The 22,824-nt window shown below is 42.7% G+C and overlaps 1 protein-coding gene across 3 annotated transcripts in view; it reads left to right on the top strand.

Moving 5' to 3' along the window:
- The window catches only part of DLGAP3 (DLG associated protein 3), a 452,253-nt gene that overhangs the window by 424,140 nt on the left and 5,289 nt on the right, over positions 1-22,824 (top strand). For all 3 annotated transcript variants that reach the window (XM_063454879.1, XM_063454869.1, XM_063454887.1), the window contains 4 exons: positions 2,675-2,760; positions 7,461-7,888; positions 9,788-9,879; positions 12,378-12,521. In XM_063454879.1, the coding sequence (XP_063310949.1) occupies positions 2,675-2,760; positions 7,461-7,888; positions 9,788-9,879; positions 12,378-12,521 (750 nt within the window). The remainder of the gene's footprint in view (positions 1-2,674; positions 2,761-7,460; positions 7,889-9,787; positions 9,880-12,377; positions 12,522-22,824) is intronic.

Raw genomic sequence — 22,824 nt, forward strand, 5'->3', positions numbered from 1 at the left:
ATGCCCTGGGCAGACTAGCTGCAGGAACATTTCAAGCAGACTGTAAAAACAGGCTATTTTGTTGTTTGTGTGATATTTATGCTCCACAGAAGCCTGAATAAGAACCATCCATTAATCTGATCAAGGTCTGATGCAGCGTTACATTGATATACAAAAATAAATGGTTCTCTGTTCCCTCTATATTTAAGTTTTGCTCTACATCCTTCCTAAAGTACTCCTTCCCCCCACAAAACGTCTCTTTATTTAACCATGTGTTCCTTTCTTGTTCAGTATCACAGACCCTAATTACAGCTACAGCTTTCATCACTCGTATTCCAATCCATGAGTATTATATTAGTTGGTGCACAGTCTTGAGTTTGTTTGCTTTTTAAAATTATCACTATTTCAGATAGTCACTCTTGACTAAACTGAATATTTCAACCAAATCCTTTAATAACATGTTACATGTATGAAGTTTACCTAATGCCTGCTTGGCATCCCTTAAAAACATCTGCTTTACAGTGCCACCATGTGGATACATATGATTATGCATTATTATATTACATATAATTGAACTGTTATATTGAATTAAATTACACAAAAGATTACACTACATAAAATATTCTTACAACAGATACCAACTTGATGCTGAATAAATCCAGCAACGAATTAGTACCTTATATACCAATAAATTTGCCATATATATGGTCCTAAATATATGTAAATATAGAACTGAAAATACATAGTAAAAAATGTGCCCTCCACCCCCAAAATATAAACAGACATAAAAGTTAGACTGATACAAAGAAGCACAACTTTTGTGTCCAAAATGACCTCAAAATAAGGCAACAATAAGGAATAAAAGACCAGTTATATTATAAAATTAGAATACTAATAACATACAGAGTAGACACATTAAATACTAACATTTTTACAAATACGTTAAATAGCAATAACAAAGCTTATTCTCCATATTTATGAACAGACTGTGTGCTGATTTTGTTTGGTTGTCTGCAGGTCTGTGTTTTAATAAGTGTAACTTTCAGCTTTCGTGGCTTTTAGCAAATTTATTTTAAATTGTACACCCATTTGCCCTGTGCATGTCATATTACTTGTGTTTTTTTTCACTAGGTTGCACTTAGGCTGGGTACTTTACCACACACCTATGACGAGAGAGACCTTTTTGAATATTAATTTAGTGCATTTAATTATTCTTTCTACACCACAGTACTAGGCTAATGCATGAATCTGGATAACACTTATCTTTGTTGTTACATCTACCCTGTAATAGTACAAGGAGGCTTATTTTAGGTAATCCTGCCTTCTTATTTCAGAACCATTTTTTTGGATCAGCCTCTTTAATTTAATATAAAATATGTGTTACTATATGTGCCAAGAGTATTTGCTTTTAAATCTATGCAGCTATTGATCAAGCAGTGTATTAGAACATTTACTATTTAAAAATATTTCATAGTCTCTGCTTTTTGGCTGCTCTGGGGCCTCCTTTGAGACTTCTTCCAGTGTTTTGGACGCAGTACAAATCGTAGACAGTAGCTCCTATTGTATAAGCTATGAAGGGGAGACATAAACGTCAATGTTTGGATGAGTCAATGCAATGGTACTTCCACTCTGTAAGTCAATGGCTATGGAGTGGAAAGGCAGAGAACAACCTTTCTAACCTTTTGTTCTTTTTATCCTTCTTATGTATAATTAAAATACCTGATTGGGGTGCTATAAAATGGCCTTGTAGGGATTACATGATATTGGTTGCTACAACAGTATGTCCCTTTGTACGCATGACACATTGTTCAAAGAGATACATGTGAATATTGTATTTGTACAATTGTCTTTAGAATGTTGACCTGTACCACCCTGTTCAGTCAAAAATAAAGAATTGAAGAAAAAAAAAAATTCATAGAGGATGTGAATGCAGTAATTAAAGGGACACTTTACACATTGTAACATCTTCATCTCATTGAAGTGGTGATAGTACCTGGAGTCCCCTGTGTTACTTTCTAGCATTGGGAGGTATGGAATCAGGATAGGTGGGCAATGAGAGCTGTCTAATGATGTGCTCATGCTGTGGTGCTCAGTAAACAATTCCCTGGATGTGATACTCCAGGGGAAAATGGAAAGGCAGGACAGAACCCCAAAATAGGCACGGTCCTGCAAAAAGCGGGACAGGTGGGAGCCCTATCCTTCCATTTAGCGTTAAAGGAATCAATTTTTAATGTTTCTGCATGGAGACGCTGAACATTCCCAATATAAGAAGATGCTGATTGGTGTAGCGCTGCCTTTTGCTTTACATGCGCCATAGCCTTCCAATACTTTCCTATTCATTAGTTTGATGATCTCAGTCACGTAGGTGGAGCGTGACAAAGCCAGTGTCGGCGAGACCAGAGCAGCATGGGAAAAAATGTGAGTAAAATCATATTTTTACTGACAGTACATCCGGTTATCTAAATACAGGGTTTAATAGTATAGTGTGAGGAATACATGTTTTTATTCCTGACATTATAGTCTTAATTTATTTATTCATCAAACGATGAATATACAGGTTTGACAAATAATGTTTTATGTTTACGACTACTTGACAATGTTTCATTTTTATAAATAGAAGTACAGTGGAATGCTTTTAAAAACATGTTTAAATAAAATCGGTACTAAATAACCCTGTACCTTTTGTTTACTGTAGGTGGAGACTATCTCAGACTCGGACACTGAGGGAAAGAGCCGGAGAGAGTTTCACTCCATCGGAGTTCAAGTAGAAGATGATAGGAGGTGCTTATATTGCAACATCTATAAAAAGTTCAGAATGGTTAGCTTTTGATGTTGTGTTGCCAAAAAAACAAAAAAACCTCCATCAAAAATCTGCCATTAATAAGCATAGATTCATAAAGAAAGAACAGTCAAAGTTATATTAAGAGCCAGATTAAGGCCCTAGCTTGGAGCCCCATCATTTCTGTGAGTGCTGTGTTGACTGGATGTTGTGTATGTGAGAGTGCCTAAGCTTTGTGTGTTTGGAGGAGGGTTAGAGCTGTTTGTGGGGAGGCTGAGTGTGTGTGAAGGGGAATCGGTGTGTGTCCATGTGTATGTATGTTCCTCCCTTTCCTTCTGGTGATCCTGTGGGGAAAAAAAATAATGAAATGAACCAGTAAGCATTCTCACATGCAGGCACAGACAATCTCACTGACACAAGCTTTCTGATACATACACTCAGGCACACAATCTCATTGACATACACAAGCTCACTGACACAAAAACACGCGCTCATTGAGACACACACATAGGCTCTCAGACAGGCAATCTCATTGACACACAAGATCACTGATACACACAGACAAGCTTACTGGTACACAACCTAAACTTAGTACAAACAAACTCTCTGACACACACAAGCTTACTACAGACAAACTCACTGGTATACACACAGAAGCTTACTATAGGCAAACACACACAAACACACGCTCACTACAGATAAGATCACTGATACACACATGCTCAATGAAAAAATAATTTAAATGGAATTAGGGATGCCAGCCCGGCCTCAGGTACTGCAGTCCACTGGGAAATTTCCTGATGGGCCTGTCTGGACCTGCGAGGTGAGGACTTTGTCAGAACGGATGAGTGGGGGCATGCCACCAGAAGTTATCTATCGCCAGCATGGTACAGATTCTGACGACAGATGATCAATAGGCTCAGATTTATTATCCAGCCCCAAACTCATTCCGGGATTGCTGATGACGCTGTTGGAGGTGGAGTTATAATTATTTCTGTATGTACAGCATTTCTTGCTGAAACTCTGCATTTACAGACTTCAAGCTCCATGACCACTTCAAATCACTGAAATTGCCATGGTGCTTAAAGGAACACTATAGTCACCTAAATTACTTTAGCTAAATAAAGCAGTTTTAGTGTATAGATCATTCCCCTGCAATTTCACTGCTTAATTCACTGTCATTTAGGAGTTAAATCACTTTGTTTCTGTTTATGCAGCCCTAGCCACACCTCCCCTGGCTATGATTGACAGAGCCTGCATGAAAAAAAAACTGGTTTCACTTTCAAACAGATGTAATTTACCTTAAATAATTGTATCTCAATCTCTAAATTGAACTTTAATCACATACAGGAGGCTCTTGCAGGGTCTAGCAAGCTATTAACATAGCAGGGGGATAAGACAATCTTAATTAAACAGAACTTGCAATTAAGAAAGCCTAAATAGGGCTCTCTTTACAGGAAGTGTTTCTGGAAGGCTGTGCAAGTCACATGCAGGGAGGTGTGACTAGGGTTCATAAACAAAGGGATTTAACTCCTAAATGGCAGAGGATTGAGCAGTGAGGCTGCAGGGGCATGTTCTATACACCAAAACTGCTTCATTAAGATAAAGCTGTTCAGGTGACTATAGTGTCCCTTTAAAGCAACCTGTGCTTGGAAGTGTCTGGCTCTTTCTCTCTGAGCTCCTCACATCATGGTCCCACCCCCCCGTCACCCTCTTTTTTTATGTAGATAGCACGGCGGTGCACGCCCTCCTGTTCTCTGCTGCTGACCTGTTTGCTGCGTCAGATTGGCACCACTTCTTAAAGTAGTATGAGTCATGGACAGGCTGGGACAGGTGCTGAGATCAAAGACTGCACACCGCACAGTGTCAGTCACACTTTTAATGTACAGTGTGCAATCATCCACTGTGAAATATGGGTTTTGAAAACATCTACCCATTCCACAGTCAAAGTCACTTATATCACATTTCTTATACGTTCTGATATTTTAAAAACAACTGAATCTATTGGATATGTCTATTGGCATTTATGAACTATGCTGCAAAATTAGACCTATTATGAAGACTGACAGTGGAGTTCATGTACACATGCTGATGAATAAATGTAAATAGTTCCAGCTATTTTGAACTCCAGGGCTTATATTTTTAAACGTGTGAACCAAAAATCTATGGTTACATGAATTATACAAATAATTGAATAATGACATCTCATAAGTCTGATTTCAAAGTTTCAGTATACCCCTTTAAACATTATTATATATTCCTTATTATGTTCAGTTTCGAGAACGAAATGTTTTTATATTACAAGGAGAAAGCTTTAGTAACATGCAGAGCAATATAATATCACACAGTTCAAAGAAATATCAGGAAGTGTGATGCAATTACATAAAGTAATATAATCACATGGTCATATGTTATTTCTTACTACAGTTCTGTAGTAAGATGTAATTACAGCAACAAAAAGTGCTTTATGAAAACAGAGTATAAAACGTGCATGCTGAGCAATATAACTGCAATCATTACACATTCTATATACTAATATGCAGATCAAAATAATTACTCTAAGGCAGACATAAAATATGTAAATTAAACAGCATATGATATATAAACAGAAATTAAAATGAAAACTGATGTCTCTGTGGGGTGTTTGATGTGAGATTCTCCAAGCACACCTTTGGCATATATATTTCCATGGCAACAGAACAGATAGCAGTTCTCTGCTCCTGATCTGCCTGCTTGGCTGACATAATCAGTAGGGTTGATCATAGCCAATCACAATGCTTTCACATAGGAAAGCATTGGATTGTCTGAGACTGTCAAGGAGGCAGATCAGGGGCAGAGCCAGCAAAAGCTAAACACAGCCCTGGCCAATCAACATCTCCTCAGAGAGATTCATTGAATCAATGCATCTCTGAGGCAAGTTTAGTGTCTCTCCTTCTTGGTAGAGGGCATCTTGTTTCATGAGGGTGAAAAGGGTGAGAGGATTAGTTAACTGACTCAGGCTTCATTGTCCCTTTAGACCAGGGGTGCCCAAAATACAGATCCCCAGATGTTTTAAAAATACAGCTTCCATGATGATTTATCGTAAACGCATTCTAAAGGCATGCAAAGCATGACGGGAGTTGTAATTCTACAATATCTGGGAACCTGCCTTTTGGACAAAGGTCTTCTGACCTGAAACAGCCCTTTATATCAGTATTTGGAATGGTAATCTTGTAGTAGTAGTAGTCGTCAATGTTTCATTGTGATGGCCTATTTTAACTGTGTGAGTTGGCTGTTATTGTTTTGTTTAATTGTAGCAGTACAAAAGCAAGCACAAATGTACTTGTACATGTTGTCTGTGAATGGAGCTCAAAGATTCCTGTGACTTTCCACCAGAGCAGTCAGCTCCACCACCTTGATTTAACATGTATTTCATATTTTTATGTTTCCCCTTACAAACTGATGCTATGTAAACAATTAACCCCTTAAGGACACATGGCATGTGTGACATGTCATGATTCCCTTTTATTCCAAAAGTGTGGTCCTTAAGGGGTTAAAGGGACAGTGTATAGTCACCAGAACAACTACAGCTTAATGTATTTATTCTGATGAGTATAGTCAGTCCCTGTAAGCTTTTTGCTGTCTTTTTAGCCGAAAGGCAGTGTTTACATTACAGCCTATGGACCGGACCCCCTTACAGTGGCCACTCCTCACTACTAGAGGTGCTTCCTTGGACAGTGTTTCCACCTCTGCATGGAGACACTGAGATTTCCCTATAGAGATGCATTTGTACATTGCATCTCTATGAGAAGTTGCGGATTGGCCAGGACAGTGCTTGGCTCCACCCACTGGCCCACCTCCTTAGCTGAGATCATCAGAATGGACCATATCAGCCAATAAAATGCTTTCCTTCAGGGACAGAGCCAGCACCAGCAGATTGGAAAACAAAAGGTAGGATTTTACTATTTTAGGAGGGGAACTTTTAACACTATAGGGTCAGGAATACATGTTTGTGTTCTTGACCCTCTAGTTTTCCTTTAAAGGAATATGATATATCATCTGTAGCACACTTTTAGAACAAAGTAACGGTTTTGCTTTTTATTTTGCCAGGTACCAAAGCAGAAATGGAATGTTAGTTATGCTGTAATTAAATAGATGAGGATACATTGTCTCCAAAGTACAAATTTTAGCCTAAAAACGGTGTGCATAGACATCTATTCCCACCCCCTGTCAGTCTGTCTACACTACTTATTTTTAGGCTCTCTTTTATATATTGCAAAATTAGGGATTTTTTTATGGATGTATTACTTGCACTGAATGTCCAATTTTTGGTACCTTCCAAACAATTTTCACAGGCAAGAATTAGTGTGTGTGTGTGTGTGTGTGGTATATATATATATATATATATATATATATATTCTTTTTTCCCCCACTACTTAAAACATGCCTTTAACGCTCTATTTTATGAATAAATAACAAATACTAGTATTTTTGAAATTATATGTAAAACAATCATATTTGTTTCGTACTTTCTAGCTACCTTGTTAAGAAGATATGATTCATGGATATTATTTTATTTATGAACATTTAACAACCCATTAATTGTATTGTATTGTTGTGTGTCTATATGAATTAGTGTGCTTTTATACATGTCTCTTATGAACATATTTTATAAATCTTAATAAAATAGGTTAACCATAATTTTTTCTTCTATTCTTATCAGGAGGGCTAGATTTAAACGTTCCAATAGTGTGACTGCAGGGGTTCAGGCTGACCTTGAACTAGAAGGGTTCCCAGGTCTGACTGTTCCGACGGAAGACAAGGGCCTGCAGTTTGGGCATTCATTTCAACGTCACTCATCTGAGCCCTCAGATTCCAGTCAACAGTACTCTGTCTACAAAACAGTGCACACCCAGGGCCAATGGGCATACAGAGAGGACTATCAAATGCAGTATGACCCAGCAGAAGAGGCCCGTCAGGAGTCCTGGATGGACAGGGGCACCCGCAGTCTTCCAGATTCTGGAAGAGCATCTCCCTGTCACAGGGATGGGGAATGGTTCATTAAAATGCTGCAGGCAGAGGTAGAGAGAATGGAACTGTGGTGCCAACAGATGGAGAGAGAAGCTGAAGAGTATGACCTTCCAGAAGAAAGTGAGTGCCAGTTTCAAATGAATCTTGATGCATAAGTGTTTGCTTGATTAGTGTTGCAAATACTCAATTGTAAAAGCATGTAGAGTATGCATTTGTATTCTTGCCACTGAGGAAAATGTTTATGGGAGAGTTATTGATTATCTCAGCCGGGGCAGGAGAGGTAGAGTGGTGTGGGTTAAAAGGTGAGTAAAACTTTCTTTTAGTATTACAAGTGGCCTACATTCAAATAGGCATGAAGCCTTTCTAATATTTGTATTTATAATGTTAGCATGTTCCTTTAATTAACTCTGCTCTTATTCCTACTAACCTTTACCAAATGACATATAGGTGCAGTCTGACTGAGTTATGGAAAATATCTATATGTCAGTAGATTTTATTTTATCTCATCCCATGTTTTATCTCATCCCACATTATAGTCACCCAGATCACTTAATCTCATTTAAGTGGTCTTGGTGCAGTATCCCAGTCCTACTTATTCCTCCAATGTAAATTATTGCAGTTTTGAGAAACTGCAATAATTACATTGCAGGACTACAACTGCTTCTAGTAGCTGTCAATCAGACAGCCACTAGATACACTTCCTAGTGGTTAATGGACTTTTGGTAGACTAACTGAAGCTGGACATTCAGCGTCAATGCTTTCCTATGGGGAGGGCCTTATTTGCTTGCCATGCATGTGCATTAGCCCCCCTTCCACCTGTCAGATGATGTCGGATTAGACGGAGCACCAATATCCTTTGGAACTGTAATTAGGTAAGTTAACCCTTTTAGAGCCGGGTGGGAGAGCGCAAGGGTGGGAGGCTCTCCCCTGCCAGCCCTACAATGTGCCTTCAAGGACCGGAGGGGAGATCATAGATCTCCCTCCCCAGTCCGCAGGCACCGTGCGGGCAGCCGGCAGGGGAGGGAGGGAGAGAGAACCCGGGAGCTCAGCCTGTAGCTCGTCCGGGTCCTACTCTTGCGAGCATGGAGCGCTCCAGATCTTGCGAGAGTGAACTCTAGCCCAGAGTTCACTCTCACCACTGGGACCACCAGGGATCAATAAATGTCCCCCATCCTCCCTCAGTAAAGGTAAGAAGGGAGGGGGGACATGAATGTAGTTATTTATATTTAAATTTTTTTTTTTTTTATAAAAAAGCCTCCCCTACCCTTCTCACCACACATTCACACACTGCCCCCCCACACACACAGCCCCCATACACACAATGCCCCTACATGCATACACTGCCCCCCCACACACACAGCCCCCATACACTTACTGCCCCCACATACACACACATACACTGACCCTTATACACACACTGCCCCCCCACACACACACTGACCCCCATAGACACACCATACACATTCACACACAGCCCCCCATACACACATTGCCCCACACACCCTACATATTTACACACTACACCACCCCCACAAACACCCACTGAACCTTTCACACACACACACACACACTGCACGCCTCACACATTGCACGACTCACACACCACTGCCCTATTTTTATCTTAATCACCTATGTCAATCTGTTCTTAAACGGTTTGACTACTTACTCTGGGAGGGGGTTCCGGCACTCCTGGCACCATAACTACTACACAGAACTGTAGTGGTTATTGTGCATGGATTATTTCTTTAATTACATATGTTTATTCCAGGTCAGCAATAGTCAGAAATGGCTCATCTTGGTATTCCAGAGTTTTGTGAACTGCATCTTCCACAATGTTCTGCACTGATTTACATACAAATATACATATACAACTCTGGCACCATCATTCGCATATAGAAAAAATGTAAAGGGTAGAGCAAAGCCTTAAATGTATTTAATTAGACAAAAGAGGTTGTGTATTAAAACTATTGTCAAAAACATATCTGAAAGTTATCATATGTTTGTTGTCTGTGCTTTCAGTCTTGGAGAAGATTCGCAGTGCTGTAGGAAGTTCCCAGCTCCTCATGTCTCAGAAAGTACAACAGTTTTTCCGATTATGCCAGCAGAACATGGTATGTGAATACAAGCAGAATGAGGCACCTTTCTTTAAAATGTAATTCCAAGTATGTGGAAAAGCTTACAAATTAAGTAAGTACATCTCGAATGTCCAAAAACAACGTATAGCACACTAACAAAAGCAAGAATTGGGATAGTGCATAGGTTTATTAAACCGTACACATTCCCACAAATGCAAAGTTTTGTCACTATATTGTTTTTTTTGTGTTGCACTAAGGGTTATAGGTAAGCTCTGCACCAGATTTTTTGCATATGTGAAGTTAATACAGTGAGGCAGTGTTTCACTTGTCTATCTGCTTTTGATTTGTCTTTTAATAGTCTATTGTTTGGTTTTTGCTTTTGTGCAATATTATCAATGATTTAATCCATCCATTGTTCTTCCATGTAGCATTGAAAGTCACTGTTGTAGATAGATATTACAAACCTCCAGTGGGTGCTAGAGCAGGAATGTTATCATATTTAGAACGACCGAGGTTCGATCAAGCATGATCTGAAAGAATTAGGTTTTCAATATGGGAATCGAATAGGCTGGAGTCAATGAGAGTGGGAGCCATATCCTGGTGAGTATTGTGTTTCAGGTGGTTAATTGTCCAGACGTGTAGGAGATTTAGAATGTTTTAAGATATCTTTATGCTGTTTGCTGAGCTGAGGCGGATGTGGGATAAGGAAGAATTAGTTTAATAAAAGTAAAAGTCTCCTCCCCAAATAGGAGCTTAGGGCAGCAGAGATGTGACGAGATACAAGGTAGTATATTTGACTGAAGATTATGCCCAGTATGCTGTGTCCTTTGCTGAGTGCAGTAATTACATGAATAATGTATTTAATGTTACAGAGGAGCAAAATAGCTATACCACCACATTATTCAGAAGAAGATTAGGCTGAAAACAATTCTTGGATCCATGGGGCTCAGAGAGTGTTTGTTGAGTCATCAATCCAATGATTATCTTGGAGAAAAGTAATGTGTTAGTTAAGTTTCTCGAGATTAATGTGAATATGTTAACATTTAACTGGTTTATTTTGGCCATGGATGATCTTTATACATTGGTTTATCATCAAGCGACCTTTAGGAAGTCTCACACTGTTTGAAAACAGCTTAACACTGAACAGAGGGTTAGGGGCCTCCAAACACCATAGCAACTTCAATGAGCGCAAGTGGCTATAAACCCTAAAGTATCCGTTTTAACAGCTGGGGATCTACCTGTCGACAACTGGGGACCTACCTTTGGTTTTTCCTGTTGCAGACAGTTATTGTTTTTTCAGGGGACGTTTTAATGTGTCCCTCCTCCTTATCGTAACCTTATGTAAAATTACCGTTTTCATCATGCTGCATGCATTTTCATAGTTTGCATAAATACATCCCTCCTCCCCCTCAAAACTACTGTGAAAATATTCTGGATACAACAAAGCACACAGCAAAATGTTCCACTTGTGCTGCCACTGACTCAACTCCTCAGGAATACCACTCCACAGGATACAACGGCCCTCAATCCAAAACAAATCAAGAAGAAATAAAGATGGAGGATATTAAGACACTCTTGATAATGTCTGCAAAGATTAGGGATGAAATGCATTGAGTGAGCGTGTTTCTTTGCAATTTGCCCTAAAGGAAATTCTGGATAGAGTAATTAATATAACATACTAAGTGGCTAATATTTAGGTTACAATATACAAGGGGTAACAGACCTTATGAGCACTTAAAAATGAAAAAAAATAAAAAAAATGAGTGCCCATAAAGTCTGTTACCCCTATCGTTTATATTAGCCAGTTAATATTTTATCTTAATCACCAGACAGTCATATGACTGACGTTACCTTACTATTATTTTCAAATGTGCTCTCCTCTATTTAAACTGTGAAGGTCCCCCATTCTGTAACACTTTTAATGAAAACAGTGCTTCCCATGGAAGAACAACTGAAAATCTTACCAGGAGAAAAACTTCTGGACAATGAACAGACAGAGCTCTTGTTAAACATTTTGAGATTAAGAAAAAAATATTGGCACAAAATACTAAGCCTGAGTTTACAGTGTTAATCCTACGTGTTATAAAGATTCTTTCATCACAAAGTCTTCCATTTCGAGGAAATAGTGCTCCCTGCATGTCCTGCCCTCAGTGGTCCAGCATGCCATTAACACGTACCGACTCACCTCCTTTCCAGTGGGCCTGCTCCTTTGTGAGTCAAGAAAATGACACAATCACATGACTTATCCACCCCCTTTACCTTTCTCTCACTGGCATCTCAATTCCAAGGACACCGGGGTTAGGATGTATGCTATTCCTAAAAGTATACAGTATTTTTAACAATTTACTGAAAGCTTAATGTTAGAGGGCTACTTAACTCCATTGCATTGCTTTGCTCCATATTATAAGAAAGTATTAATTATAAATACTGCTTGTTAATTATTATTTCTGAGAACATAAAATATATTTTAAAAAATATAATTTTTTAGATCGTGTTTTTTTTTTTTTTTTTTTTGCATTTTCTCCTCATTTCAGGACCCTACTTCATTTCCACTGCCCACCTCTCAGGACCTAGCTGGATTCTGGGATCTTCTCCAGCTTTCCTTTGAAGATGTGGGTATGAAGTTTGCAGAGCTGCAGCAATTGAAGGAAAATGGGTGGAAACCATTGGAATGCAAGGTATGAGAATGAAAATGCATTACACAATAACATTACAGTTATGCTCAATGGCATTGGTTTCCCACCTTTTTTCACTTGGCATCCCATTTCCATAAAGGTATATCTTCCTCTGCCCCAGGCTCCCCTGCTGCTCATCTGCATATAAAATATATATATATATATATATATATATATATATATATATATATATATATATATATACACACCCCTCGCATTTTTGTAAATATTTTATTATATCTTTTCACGTGACAACACTGAAGAAATTACACTCTGCCTGTATAACAGTGTAAATTTGATGTCCCCTCAAAACAACTCAAAACACTGCCATTAATGTCTAAACCGTTGTCAACAAAAGTGAGTACACCCCTAAGTGCAAATGTCCACATTGGGCCCAAAGTGTCAATATTTTGAGTGGCCACCATTATTTTCCAGCACTGCCTTAACCCGCATGGGCATGGAGTTCACCAGAGCTTCACAGGTTGCCACTGGAGTCCTCTTCCACTCCTCCATGAAGACATCATGGAGCTGGTGGATGTTAAAGACCTTGCGCTCTCCCACCTTCCGTTTGAGGATGCCCCACAGAAGCTCAATAGGATTTAGGTCTGGAGACATGCTTGGCCAGTCCATGACCTTTACCTTCAGCTTCTTTAGCAAGGCAGTGGTCATCTTGGAGGTGTATTTGGGGTCATTTTCATGTTGGAATTCTGCCCTGCGGCCCAGTCTCCGAAGGGAGGGGATCATGCTCTGCTTCAGTATGTCACAGTACATGTTGGCATTCATGTTTCCCTTAATGAACTGTAGCTCCCCAGTGCCAGCGGCACTCATGCAGGCCCAGACCATGACACTCCCATCACAATGCTTGACTGTAGGCAAGACACACTTGTCTTTGTACTCCTCACCTGGTTGCTGCCACACATGCTTGACACCATCTGAACCAAGTAAATTTATCGTGGTCTTATCAGACCACAGGACATGGTTCCAGTAATCCATGCCCTTAGTCTGCTTGTCTTCAATGGCATTGGTTCCCCACTTTTTTCACTTGGCATCCCATTTCCACAAATGTATATCTTCCTCTGCCCCAGGCTCCCCTGCTGCTCCATGTTCCCCCTGCTTCTCATCTGCATATACAATATATATAAAGGCTTGGCCTGTAGTTGTGGGAGGGGCTTGGTTTCCCTATAAAAGGGCTACCAATCCACTCTCACATTACCGTCAATGGTCTGGCGAGTCAGAAACTTTACTTCCGGTTCTGACCGCCATCTTGGATTTTCGTCTTACCTGTTCCTCGCGGTCTCCTGGTCTCCTGGTCCGGTGCTCTCCTGCGTTGTCCGGGCTCCCCAGGGTCTCTTTTCCCGCCACCGCTGTCCGCACAGTTTTCCGGTACTCGCTGCCGCCGAAAAACCGTAAGTGGGGCCCGCCGTAAAGCAAACTGCTTCTTACTCACAGCTTACACGGCGGAGCCCTTTCGCATTTCGGCACTTATTTGTAAAATCACTCCGCCGCTCAGTAAAATAATCCATGTCCTTTTAAACTGCAAACGATATCGCTGCATTCGGCTACACACTTAAAATTTTCTGCTTTCAACTAAACGGTTTAAATATGTACTGTATCACTATTTTAAAATTCACACTTTAATTAGGAATTTTAACACGATCCGGCACCCACTTCTTAGGTGGAATTTCGCCCCCTACCGGTCAATAACGATACTACACACAAATTATTTTTTTTTTCTCTCTTCTCCCTCTCTTTCTCTTATTATGTATACATAAAATTATGCTACACCTGAATTGTGATTTCTGACGTCTTCCCACAGGTTCTTTATCAGAAGTTATATTAAGAATTGGGCATCGGAGTCGGTACCATTTATACCTTATTTATAGGTTGGTAATATTGTCACTGGTTATGTTTTATGTAATGGCCATATAACATATAATATTAGGTTAAAAATATTATTTACTCTCCTAGGCTTAGTCAGCGGAACGGTAGCTTTTACAAGCAAGAAGCCGGTTTCTCTCGGTTATATCTCCTCCGCAAGTTATCGGGTAGGTTCTGGTTCTAAGGTCCACGATCTGGCCTAACCACTACCCCAGTTTCAGATATTTATATATCATCTTATACCCACAGGTTAACCAACCGACAATATCACAGTTTCTCTGCAATTGAGAGGTCAAGCCTGACTCACTCTTCAGGTACTACGCCAGATCCCACTATTTCCTAAAATATTATTTGAGGGGTACTGGTCCTAGATTAGGTGGCCCAATTAGATAAATATTTTCTGGTCTTAATCCTTAGGCTAGTGGTCCCGCGAGGCCAACATCCCTAACCTCACACTCGGAGGTAATACGTCCCTCGGGCCAAATCATAGCTAGCCGCCTCGCATCAATGCAAAGAGAGGGCCTCACCTGTCACTCCCAATCTTTCTTATGCTTTAAATGACACCGAGAGGCCAACACCCCGCCACAACGTTCGGTGGCCTCAAACGTCCCCTAGGGCCCACGCATAGATAGTGCCTCTCAAGCCGCTTGGCAACTAGCAGGGCCTCATCTGTCACGTTTCAAAAAAGCTTAATTGTTTCACCGCTTGGTATTTTGTTAGCCCACCAGTACCCAACCACAAAACAATTCATACGACTGACTATATATATTTATAATTTCAGTTATGTCACTAACGCCAGTTATTCCTGAAGAACTGTCACCACCTAGCACACCCGCTAGGCCTACCACCCCTGGTCCAAGTACAGACGTGAATAGCCCGGCATCCCTTAGATCGTGGACCATACCACGTCTTACAGCTGAACTAAGAAGACGCTGCATCCCTTTCCCAGCTACAGCTAGAAAGGCGGAGTTGTATAGGCTTCTGAACACTACCACTGACAACTCCGAGGCAGGGGAAGGCCCTAGCGGGTCTCAAGTACCAGCATTTCATACAATGATGACGTCCCTTATGACATCCATGGGGAAAATCACTGACAGGCTGGACATATTGGAGGCCGGTAGTGCTACTCACTCCACTACAAATACAACGGTCGCCACTCAGCCTCTTGCTGATACCTTACCCGGTAATACCCCACCAGCCACGGGGGACATAGAATCTATTGATCCCTCACACATGGTCCCAGCTCACCTTAAAAAGGACATTCTGGAAGGCAAGGACGTTAACCTAGCTTCATTGCTTATTGCCTCCCAGGATGTCCTTGAGAACAGGACCTTTGCTTGTGGGGACATTTCTGTAGTCCTTAAAGCTAGGGACCCTCGCCTGAATAAAAAATTGAATATACCAGAATTTGTGTTAGGTTTTGGCATCTATAGGGACGTATATTGCACTGTATACCCAGGGAAAAGAGCCGAGCTGGATGCGTACATGCACAAGTTGGTGGATTTGGGGCACAAATACGGTGGTACAGCGTTCTACGATTACCACCGTTCCTTCTCTGCAAAGGTGGCCGCAGCTCTGGCTCAGTTCAATTTAAGCATTAAGTGGAATAAATTGGACACGGAGCTATTCTGTAGGCACTTTGCAGGCCTCAAGCCCCCAACTTGTGCAGTATGCTCATCAGCAACCCACAGCACTAATTTCTGCCCTAATACAGCTGAGGCAGAAAAAAACCAAGCAACTACTATCCCCTCAAGGTCAAATAAAGGTTTAAAAGACAAACTAGGAAGAGATATTGTCTTCTTAGGGAAATCCCAAGTATGCAACAATTTTAATGCTGGCAATTGTGGGTTTAGTTCATGTAGACTAATGCATGTCTGTTCACATTGTTTTAGGGCTCATTCCAAGACAATGTGCCCAAATAAAGCTTTTCCTAAACCCTATCTCACATGCGTGAACCTCAGCTTATTCACTGATTTACTACATCTACACCCATCACGACATTTTAGTGACTACCTCATAACAGGTCTATCGGAGGGTTTTCACACAGGGGTTGATACATTTACCTACAGGCACACTGGAATGTGACAACTTACTTTCCACACGAGATGACCCACAGCTGGTACATAAACTTATCACAATTGAGGTGGACCAAGGGTTTTTGCTGGGTCCTTTCCACTCACCACCTTTTACTTCTTGGAGAACCAATCCCATTGGGATTGTCACGGGGAAAAACTCACTTAAACCCAGGCTAATCATTGATTTATCCGCACCACATTCCTCTACAGTCCCCAGCTTAAATTCCCTCATACCATCGGAAGAGTTTTCACTGCATTACGCCACTATCGACCATGCCATTGGGGCTATCATTAAAGCAGGCACAGGGGCATGGTTGAGTAAAACGGATGTAGTGAACGCCTTCAAATTACTTCCTATGCACCCTACACTTTGGCACCTTCACGGCATTAAATGGGAAGGGTTATACTATTTTTTCACTCGCCTCACTTTTGGCTCTAAAAGCAGCCCGCGTATTTTCGACACATTTGCAGAGGCCTTATGTTGGTTGTTACTCAATATATGCAAATGTCCCTCAGTGATTCACTATTTAGACGATTTCCTCACAATTGAGAACAACACACTTCCACCCACAAGTTTAAGACACATGTTGGCATTATTTGAGTCACTTTCTATCCCAGTCTCCCCACATAAGACCCCGGGGCCTGACACTCAGATGCAATTTCTGGGGATACAACTAGACACAGTACACATGCAGGCTAGCCTCCCTCATGAGAAAATTGAGCGTATCCTGGCAAGCATTGACCATTACCTACAGCAAGGTCGTTGCACAAAAAAAGATTTACAATCATTGCTGGGATCGCTTAATTTTGCAATGAGAATCATTCCCCAAGGGAGATCATTTATTTCACATTTGCTGTCACTATTTCCACAATTTACCTCAGACACATCTTACATTTCATTGGACAACCACGCAACATCAGATTTGCACATGTGGAGAATTTTCCTCACTTCTTGGAACGGGCGTGCCATGTTTATACCACCTCACTCAGACACTTCACCTACACTATGGACAGACGCTGCAGCAAACACAGGTTTCGCAGCCATATGGGGAGACCAATGGCTTGGGGGTCCGTGGCCAACTGAGGTGACAGCTCTCACAAAATTCACAGAGACCTCTGCTTTATTTGAGTTGTACCCCATCGTGGCAGCAGCCGTTACCTGGGGCCACCAGTGGTCCGGTCACACGGTTTGGTGCTATTCTGACAACATGGCTACTTGCCATATTGTCAATAAAGGCCGGTCATCATCACTGGTAATTATGAGGCTCTTGAGACGACTCACATGGGTAGCAGCCACTTGTCAATTCTTTCTAACATGTATTCACGTTCCAGGGTGCACAAACATCAGTGCTGATCACTTGTCTCGATTTCGTTTTCAGGAATTCTTCACGACACTGCCCACCGCTTCCAGACTGGCAACACCAGCCCCACTTTTCACAGACATGATAATGGATTAAAAGCCTTGTTAAATCACGCGCGTCACATTTCTCACCTTGCACTTTCTGTAAATACAAGAAACACTTACGACAGAGCATTTCACATATTCAGGAAATTTATCACTGATTTTCACATTCACGACATGTTTACGATAGAAGCAATTTTGGGTTTCACTTCTTTTTGCCACATCAACCTAAAACTATCATTCAACACTATTAAATTATACCTCACGGGAATTCAACACCACATGCTTATTCAACAACCCAAAGCCACTAGTTTCTTGTCATCATATCAAATCAAGACAGTTCTTAGAGGCATTAAAAAATTAGACACACATGTCCCAGCAAAACGACTACCTATAGATAACCATATATTTCATGCACTAATCAACTTGTTAGATTCCTCCCCGTTTGAGCCCAGGACAAACACGGTCATAAAGACAGCCATATATCTAGCTTTTTATGGATTCCTCCGTCCCAACGAATTCACAACCAGGACTATTACGACCACTGATTACTTAAGAACCATGGACTTAGAGAAACATAACGACCATTACCTACTCATACTCAAACACTCAAAAACCAGCACCATGGGTCATACCGTTACGATCCCTTTGTACCCTACTCATAACAAATGGTGCCCGGTACAAAATGTTGACAATTATCTGCAATCACTCCACAAACAACCATTACAACCTTTGCTAGAACTGCACGGTAACGTTCTAACTACAGCAAGGTTTATGCTCTATGTAAGATTGCTGTTGACTAGACTCGGCTTGAACCCTAGTCAATTTTCAGGTCATTCTTTCCGAATCGGGGCAGCATCCACAGCCTCTGCTAACCACATACCTCCACACATCATCAAAACAATGGGACGCTGGAAATCTTCCGCTTATACTCTTTATATACCCAATCCTGTTAAAGAATTAAGACTAGCTTTTTGTGACTTATCTAAATAAAGTTTGGTCAACGTTGTAACGGACCGTTTCACTTACAAGAGGATAAAACCCAGTTTAGGCGATAATCTCCTTTCCAGATGCACAGGCAGCTACTGCAAACACCATTCTCCCGACTGGAACCACACGAACACTGGAACAGCTGAACAAGAAAAGCAGACATCGGCTTACACTCTTGGCAGTCAGCATACAATCCCATTCCCCCAAAGACCGAGACGACACATCGCTTTGAGGGTTAAGCAAGAACTCAAGACTGGGACACCCAGTCTGGCTTTTATTACAAACAAGTACATACAGGACACTCCCAGGGGGAGGATGAAATTAACCAATCACATGGATGTACCTCCCACACATTTCCTCCCCTTAGATTAACACTTAACACAATTATACCGTACACCTTTTTCCCCAATTCCTGGATGTACCCCAAATACATAGGCTACACCTCCAAAACAGGTATCCCCTGATAGCCCTTATTCAGGGGGACAACATATGCAAGAATCAGCCCATTCGGATAAACGGTTCGGGAGTTATGGGACTTTAAAGTATTGACCGACCGCATGGGTAAAGTATCCGAAAACAGTTCCATGCATTTTGGCCCTGCGGTCGGTCACAAACAAGTGAATGAAACAGACGAATTGCCTGTGTTATAGAGCCTGGAGAGGGTTTGAATGAATTCCCTTGTTTGTGGGGTTCTTTCTACCGAACGGCGGGTCATTCGGTAGTTTCCATACGAATTTCTGGAAGTATGGAGGTCTCAGCGGTGTTTGCCTAGTCAAGTGTCCGATTTTAGTTCCAGACACTCGACGGCAAAACACCGCTGTTCGGTAGTTTAAGATGGCCGCCGCCACATGTTTGTTTCCCGAATGGCGGCCACCCAGAGGACAAAGAATACATTACACTGATTGCCAATTACCCGTTTGCAACATTGTTGCAAACTGTAATTGGAGGCACACTTATTCCTGGGTGGTCTGGTTGTTCGGTAGTTTCACTCAATATAATGAATGGAGTGATTCTACCGAACAATCAGGTGAATGCTGCATACATATCACCCAGGTTAAACTTAACACATGAATACATATACAATATTACAGGCAGTACACTAGAATATGCTTCACAGTCTTAAAGGGACAGTAGTCCCAAAAGTCCCAATCTGTTCATAGATGATTTTAAAGGGCCAGTAGCAGCAATATAAATTATTACATGCCCAAATATAGTGTTTATAGAGCAATATGTCCATGGGCCGTAGTCGCAGGGCAGGAGGCTAGCAGCCAGGCCTCTCCAGTTCACAGTGGCGAAGCTGGTTTCGCCACATTTCTCCCCTTTGCCAATTAGACTAACAGGGTACCTGACTTTCTGCCGGTCAGTGCCCTGGTTAGTCCAGCAACCCACCCACGAAACAGAAATAACAGAGCAGCCCACCCACACTAACCGGTTACTACATCTGGGCGAGAAAGGATTTTGTCCAAGTTCTGGTGTTTCACCACTGCTGGGTGGGAGACGGGTAGGTTGCCTTGGTGGGTTGCTGAGGGGGCAGAGACCAGCGGTACTCTGTCCTGTTGCCAGCACTACCACGGGAGTAGTCTGGTGGGCGCCTGGTTGCTGGAGACTGGCTGTCTCCCCTTTAGGTGCACCGCTCGACTGCCGGAGGGGGAGACCGACTGTCTCCCCTTTGGATCCATCACACTGAGGCTGGGGAACAGGACCGACCGTCCCTATCCCTTGTGCTGTAAGTGCAGAGACTACAGTCCCATCTGCACAGTTGTGGGGCTTAACATCTCCCCTTGGTGGGTTAGGTTGCCGTGGGAGAGAGGGTGTAACAAGTTCCTCTCTCTGGATGGCAAACTGCCGCTGGGGAGAAAGGATGGCACCTTCTGCTCCCTGGGGTACACACTGCCGCTGGGGAGGAAGGATTGCACCTTCTGCTCCCTGAGGTACACACTGCCGCTGGGGAGGGAGGACGCTGCTCTCCTCTCCCTTCACCTCACACTGCCTTCCTGGCACATCACTTTGTTGCTGGGGGGCAGGAACAACAACCTCTGCCCCCTGTAACTCAGCCTGCCGCTGGGGAGGATGGACGACACCATCAGCTCCCGGAGACACACACTGCCGCTGGGGAGGAAGGACTGCACCTTCTGCTCCCTGGGGCACACACTGCCGCTGGGGAGGGAGGACACTGCTCTCCTCTCCCTTCCCTTCACACTGCCTTCTTGGCATATCACTTTGCTGCTGGGGGGCAGGAACAACAACCTCTGCCCCCTGTAACTCAGCCTGCCGCTGGGGAGGATGGACGACACCATCAGCTCCCGGAGACACACACTGCCGCTGGGGAGGGAGGACGCTGCTCTCCTCTCCCTTTACTTCACACTGCCTTCCTGGCACATCACTTTTCTGCTGGGGGGCAGGAACAACAACCTCTGCCCCCTGTAACTCAGCTTGCCGCTGGGGAGGAAGGACGACACCTTCATCTCCCTGGGACACACACTGCCGCTGGGGAGGAAGGACGGCACCTTCAGCTCCCTGAGATACAATCTGCCGCTGGGGAGGAAGGACGACACCTTTAGCTCCCTGGGACTTGCTCTGCCGCTGGGGAGGATGGACGACACCATCAGCTCCCTGGGTTACACACTGCCGCTGGGGATCTGGGCCGACTGCCCAGCATCCCTGTAGGGCCGGTAGAGAGACCTCGGTCCCATCTCCACCTGCCTGTTGTGGTTCCTCACAGGACCAATCTATGAGGACCCCTACTTCGGGTTCTTCCTGCCGCCTCGGGGGGGGGCGGCTAACCTCCTCGGATGCAGCCTCTACTCTGCTGCTGTACCACTCTTCCTGCTCATCATACTCTTCGTCCATCTTTGAGTTTTGCTCAGCCATGACCTGGTTCCAGATCCCCTGGAATGTGTCCATGGATATATAACCCCCATACTGGGCCACTTGCTGCCTCACCTTGGCCATAAAATCATCTTCAGCGTCAGAGCCTTCCATACTTGTCTGCTCCAAGTCGCTGGATACCTCTGCTGCCAGGGGCGCTGCACGAATGCTAACGTTGCCCTCAATTTGTAACTCCAAGGAATTGGTGTTGTCTGTAGCTGTCCCTCTGGTTGTAGGAACGATCCCGCCGCTTGCCACCAATTGTAACGGACCGTTTCACTTACAAGAGGATAAAACCCAGTTTAGGCGATAATCTCCTTTCCAGATGCACAGGCAGCTACTGCAAACACCATTCTCCCGACTGGAACCACACGAACACTGGAACAGCTGAACAAGAAAAGCAGACATCGGCTTACACTCTTGGCAGTCAGCATACAATCCCATTCCCCCAAAGACCGAGACGACACATCGCTTTGAGGGTTAAGCAAGAACTCAAGACTGGGACACCCAGTCTGGCTTTTATTACAAACAAGTACATACAGGACACTCCCAGGGGGAGGATGAAATTAACCAATCACATGGATGTACCTCCCACACATTTCCTCCCCTTAGATTAACACTTAACACAATTATACCGTACACCTTTTTCCCCAATTCCTGGATGTACCCCAAATACATAGGCTACACCTCCAAAACAGGTATCCCCTGATAGCCCTTATTCAGGGGGACAACATATGCAAGAATCAGCCCATTCGGATAAACGGTTCGGGAGTTATGGGACTTTAAAGTATTGACCGACCGCATGGGTAAAGTATCCGAAAACAGTTCCATGCATTTTGGCCCTGCGGTCGGTCACAAACAAGTGAATGAAACAGACGAATTGCCTGTGTTATAGAGCCTGGAGAGGGTTTGAATGAATTCCCTTGTTTGTGGGGTTCTTTCTACCGAACGGCGGGTCATTCGGTAGTTTCCATACGAATTTCTGGAAGTATGGAGGTCTCAGCGGTGTTTGCCTAGTCAAGTGTCCGATTTTAGTTCCAGACACTCGACGGCAAAACACCGCTGTTCGGTAGTTTAAGATGGCCGCCGCCAC

Source organism: Pelobates fuscus, chromosome 1 (genome assembly GCF_036172605.1).
Source record: "Pelobates fuscus isolate aPelFus1 chromosome 1, aPelFus1.pri, whole genome shotgun sequence".
In the NCBI taxonomy this organism is placed as follows: domain Eukaryota; kingdom Metazoa; phylum Chordata; class Amphibia; order Anura; family Pelobatidae; genus Pelobates; species Pelobates fuscus.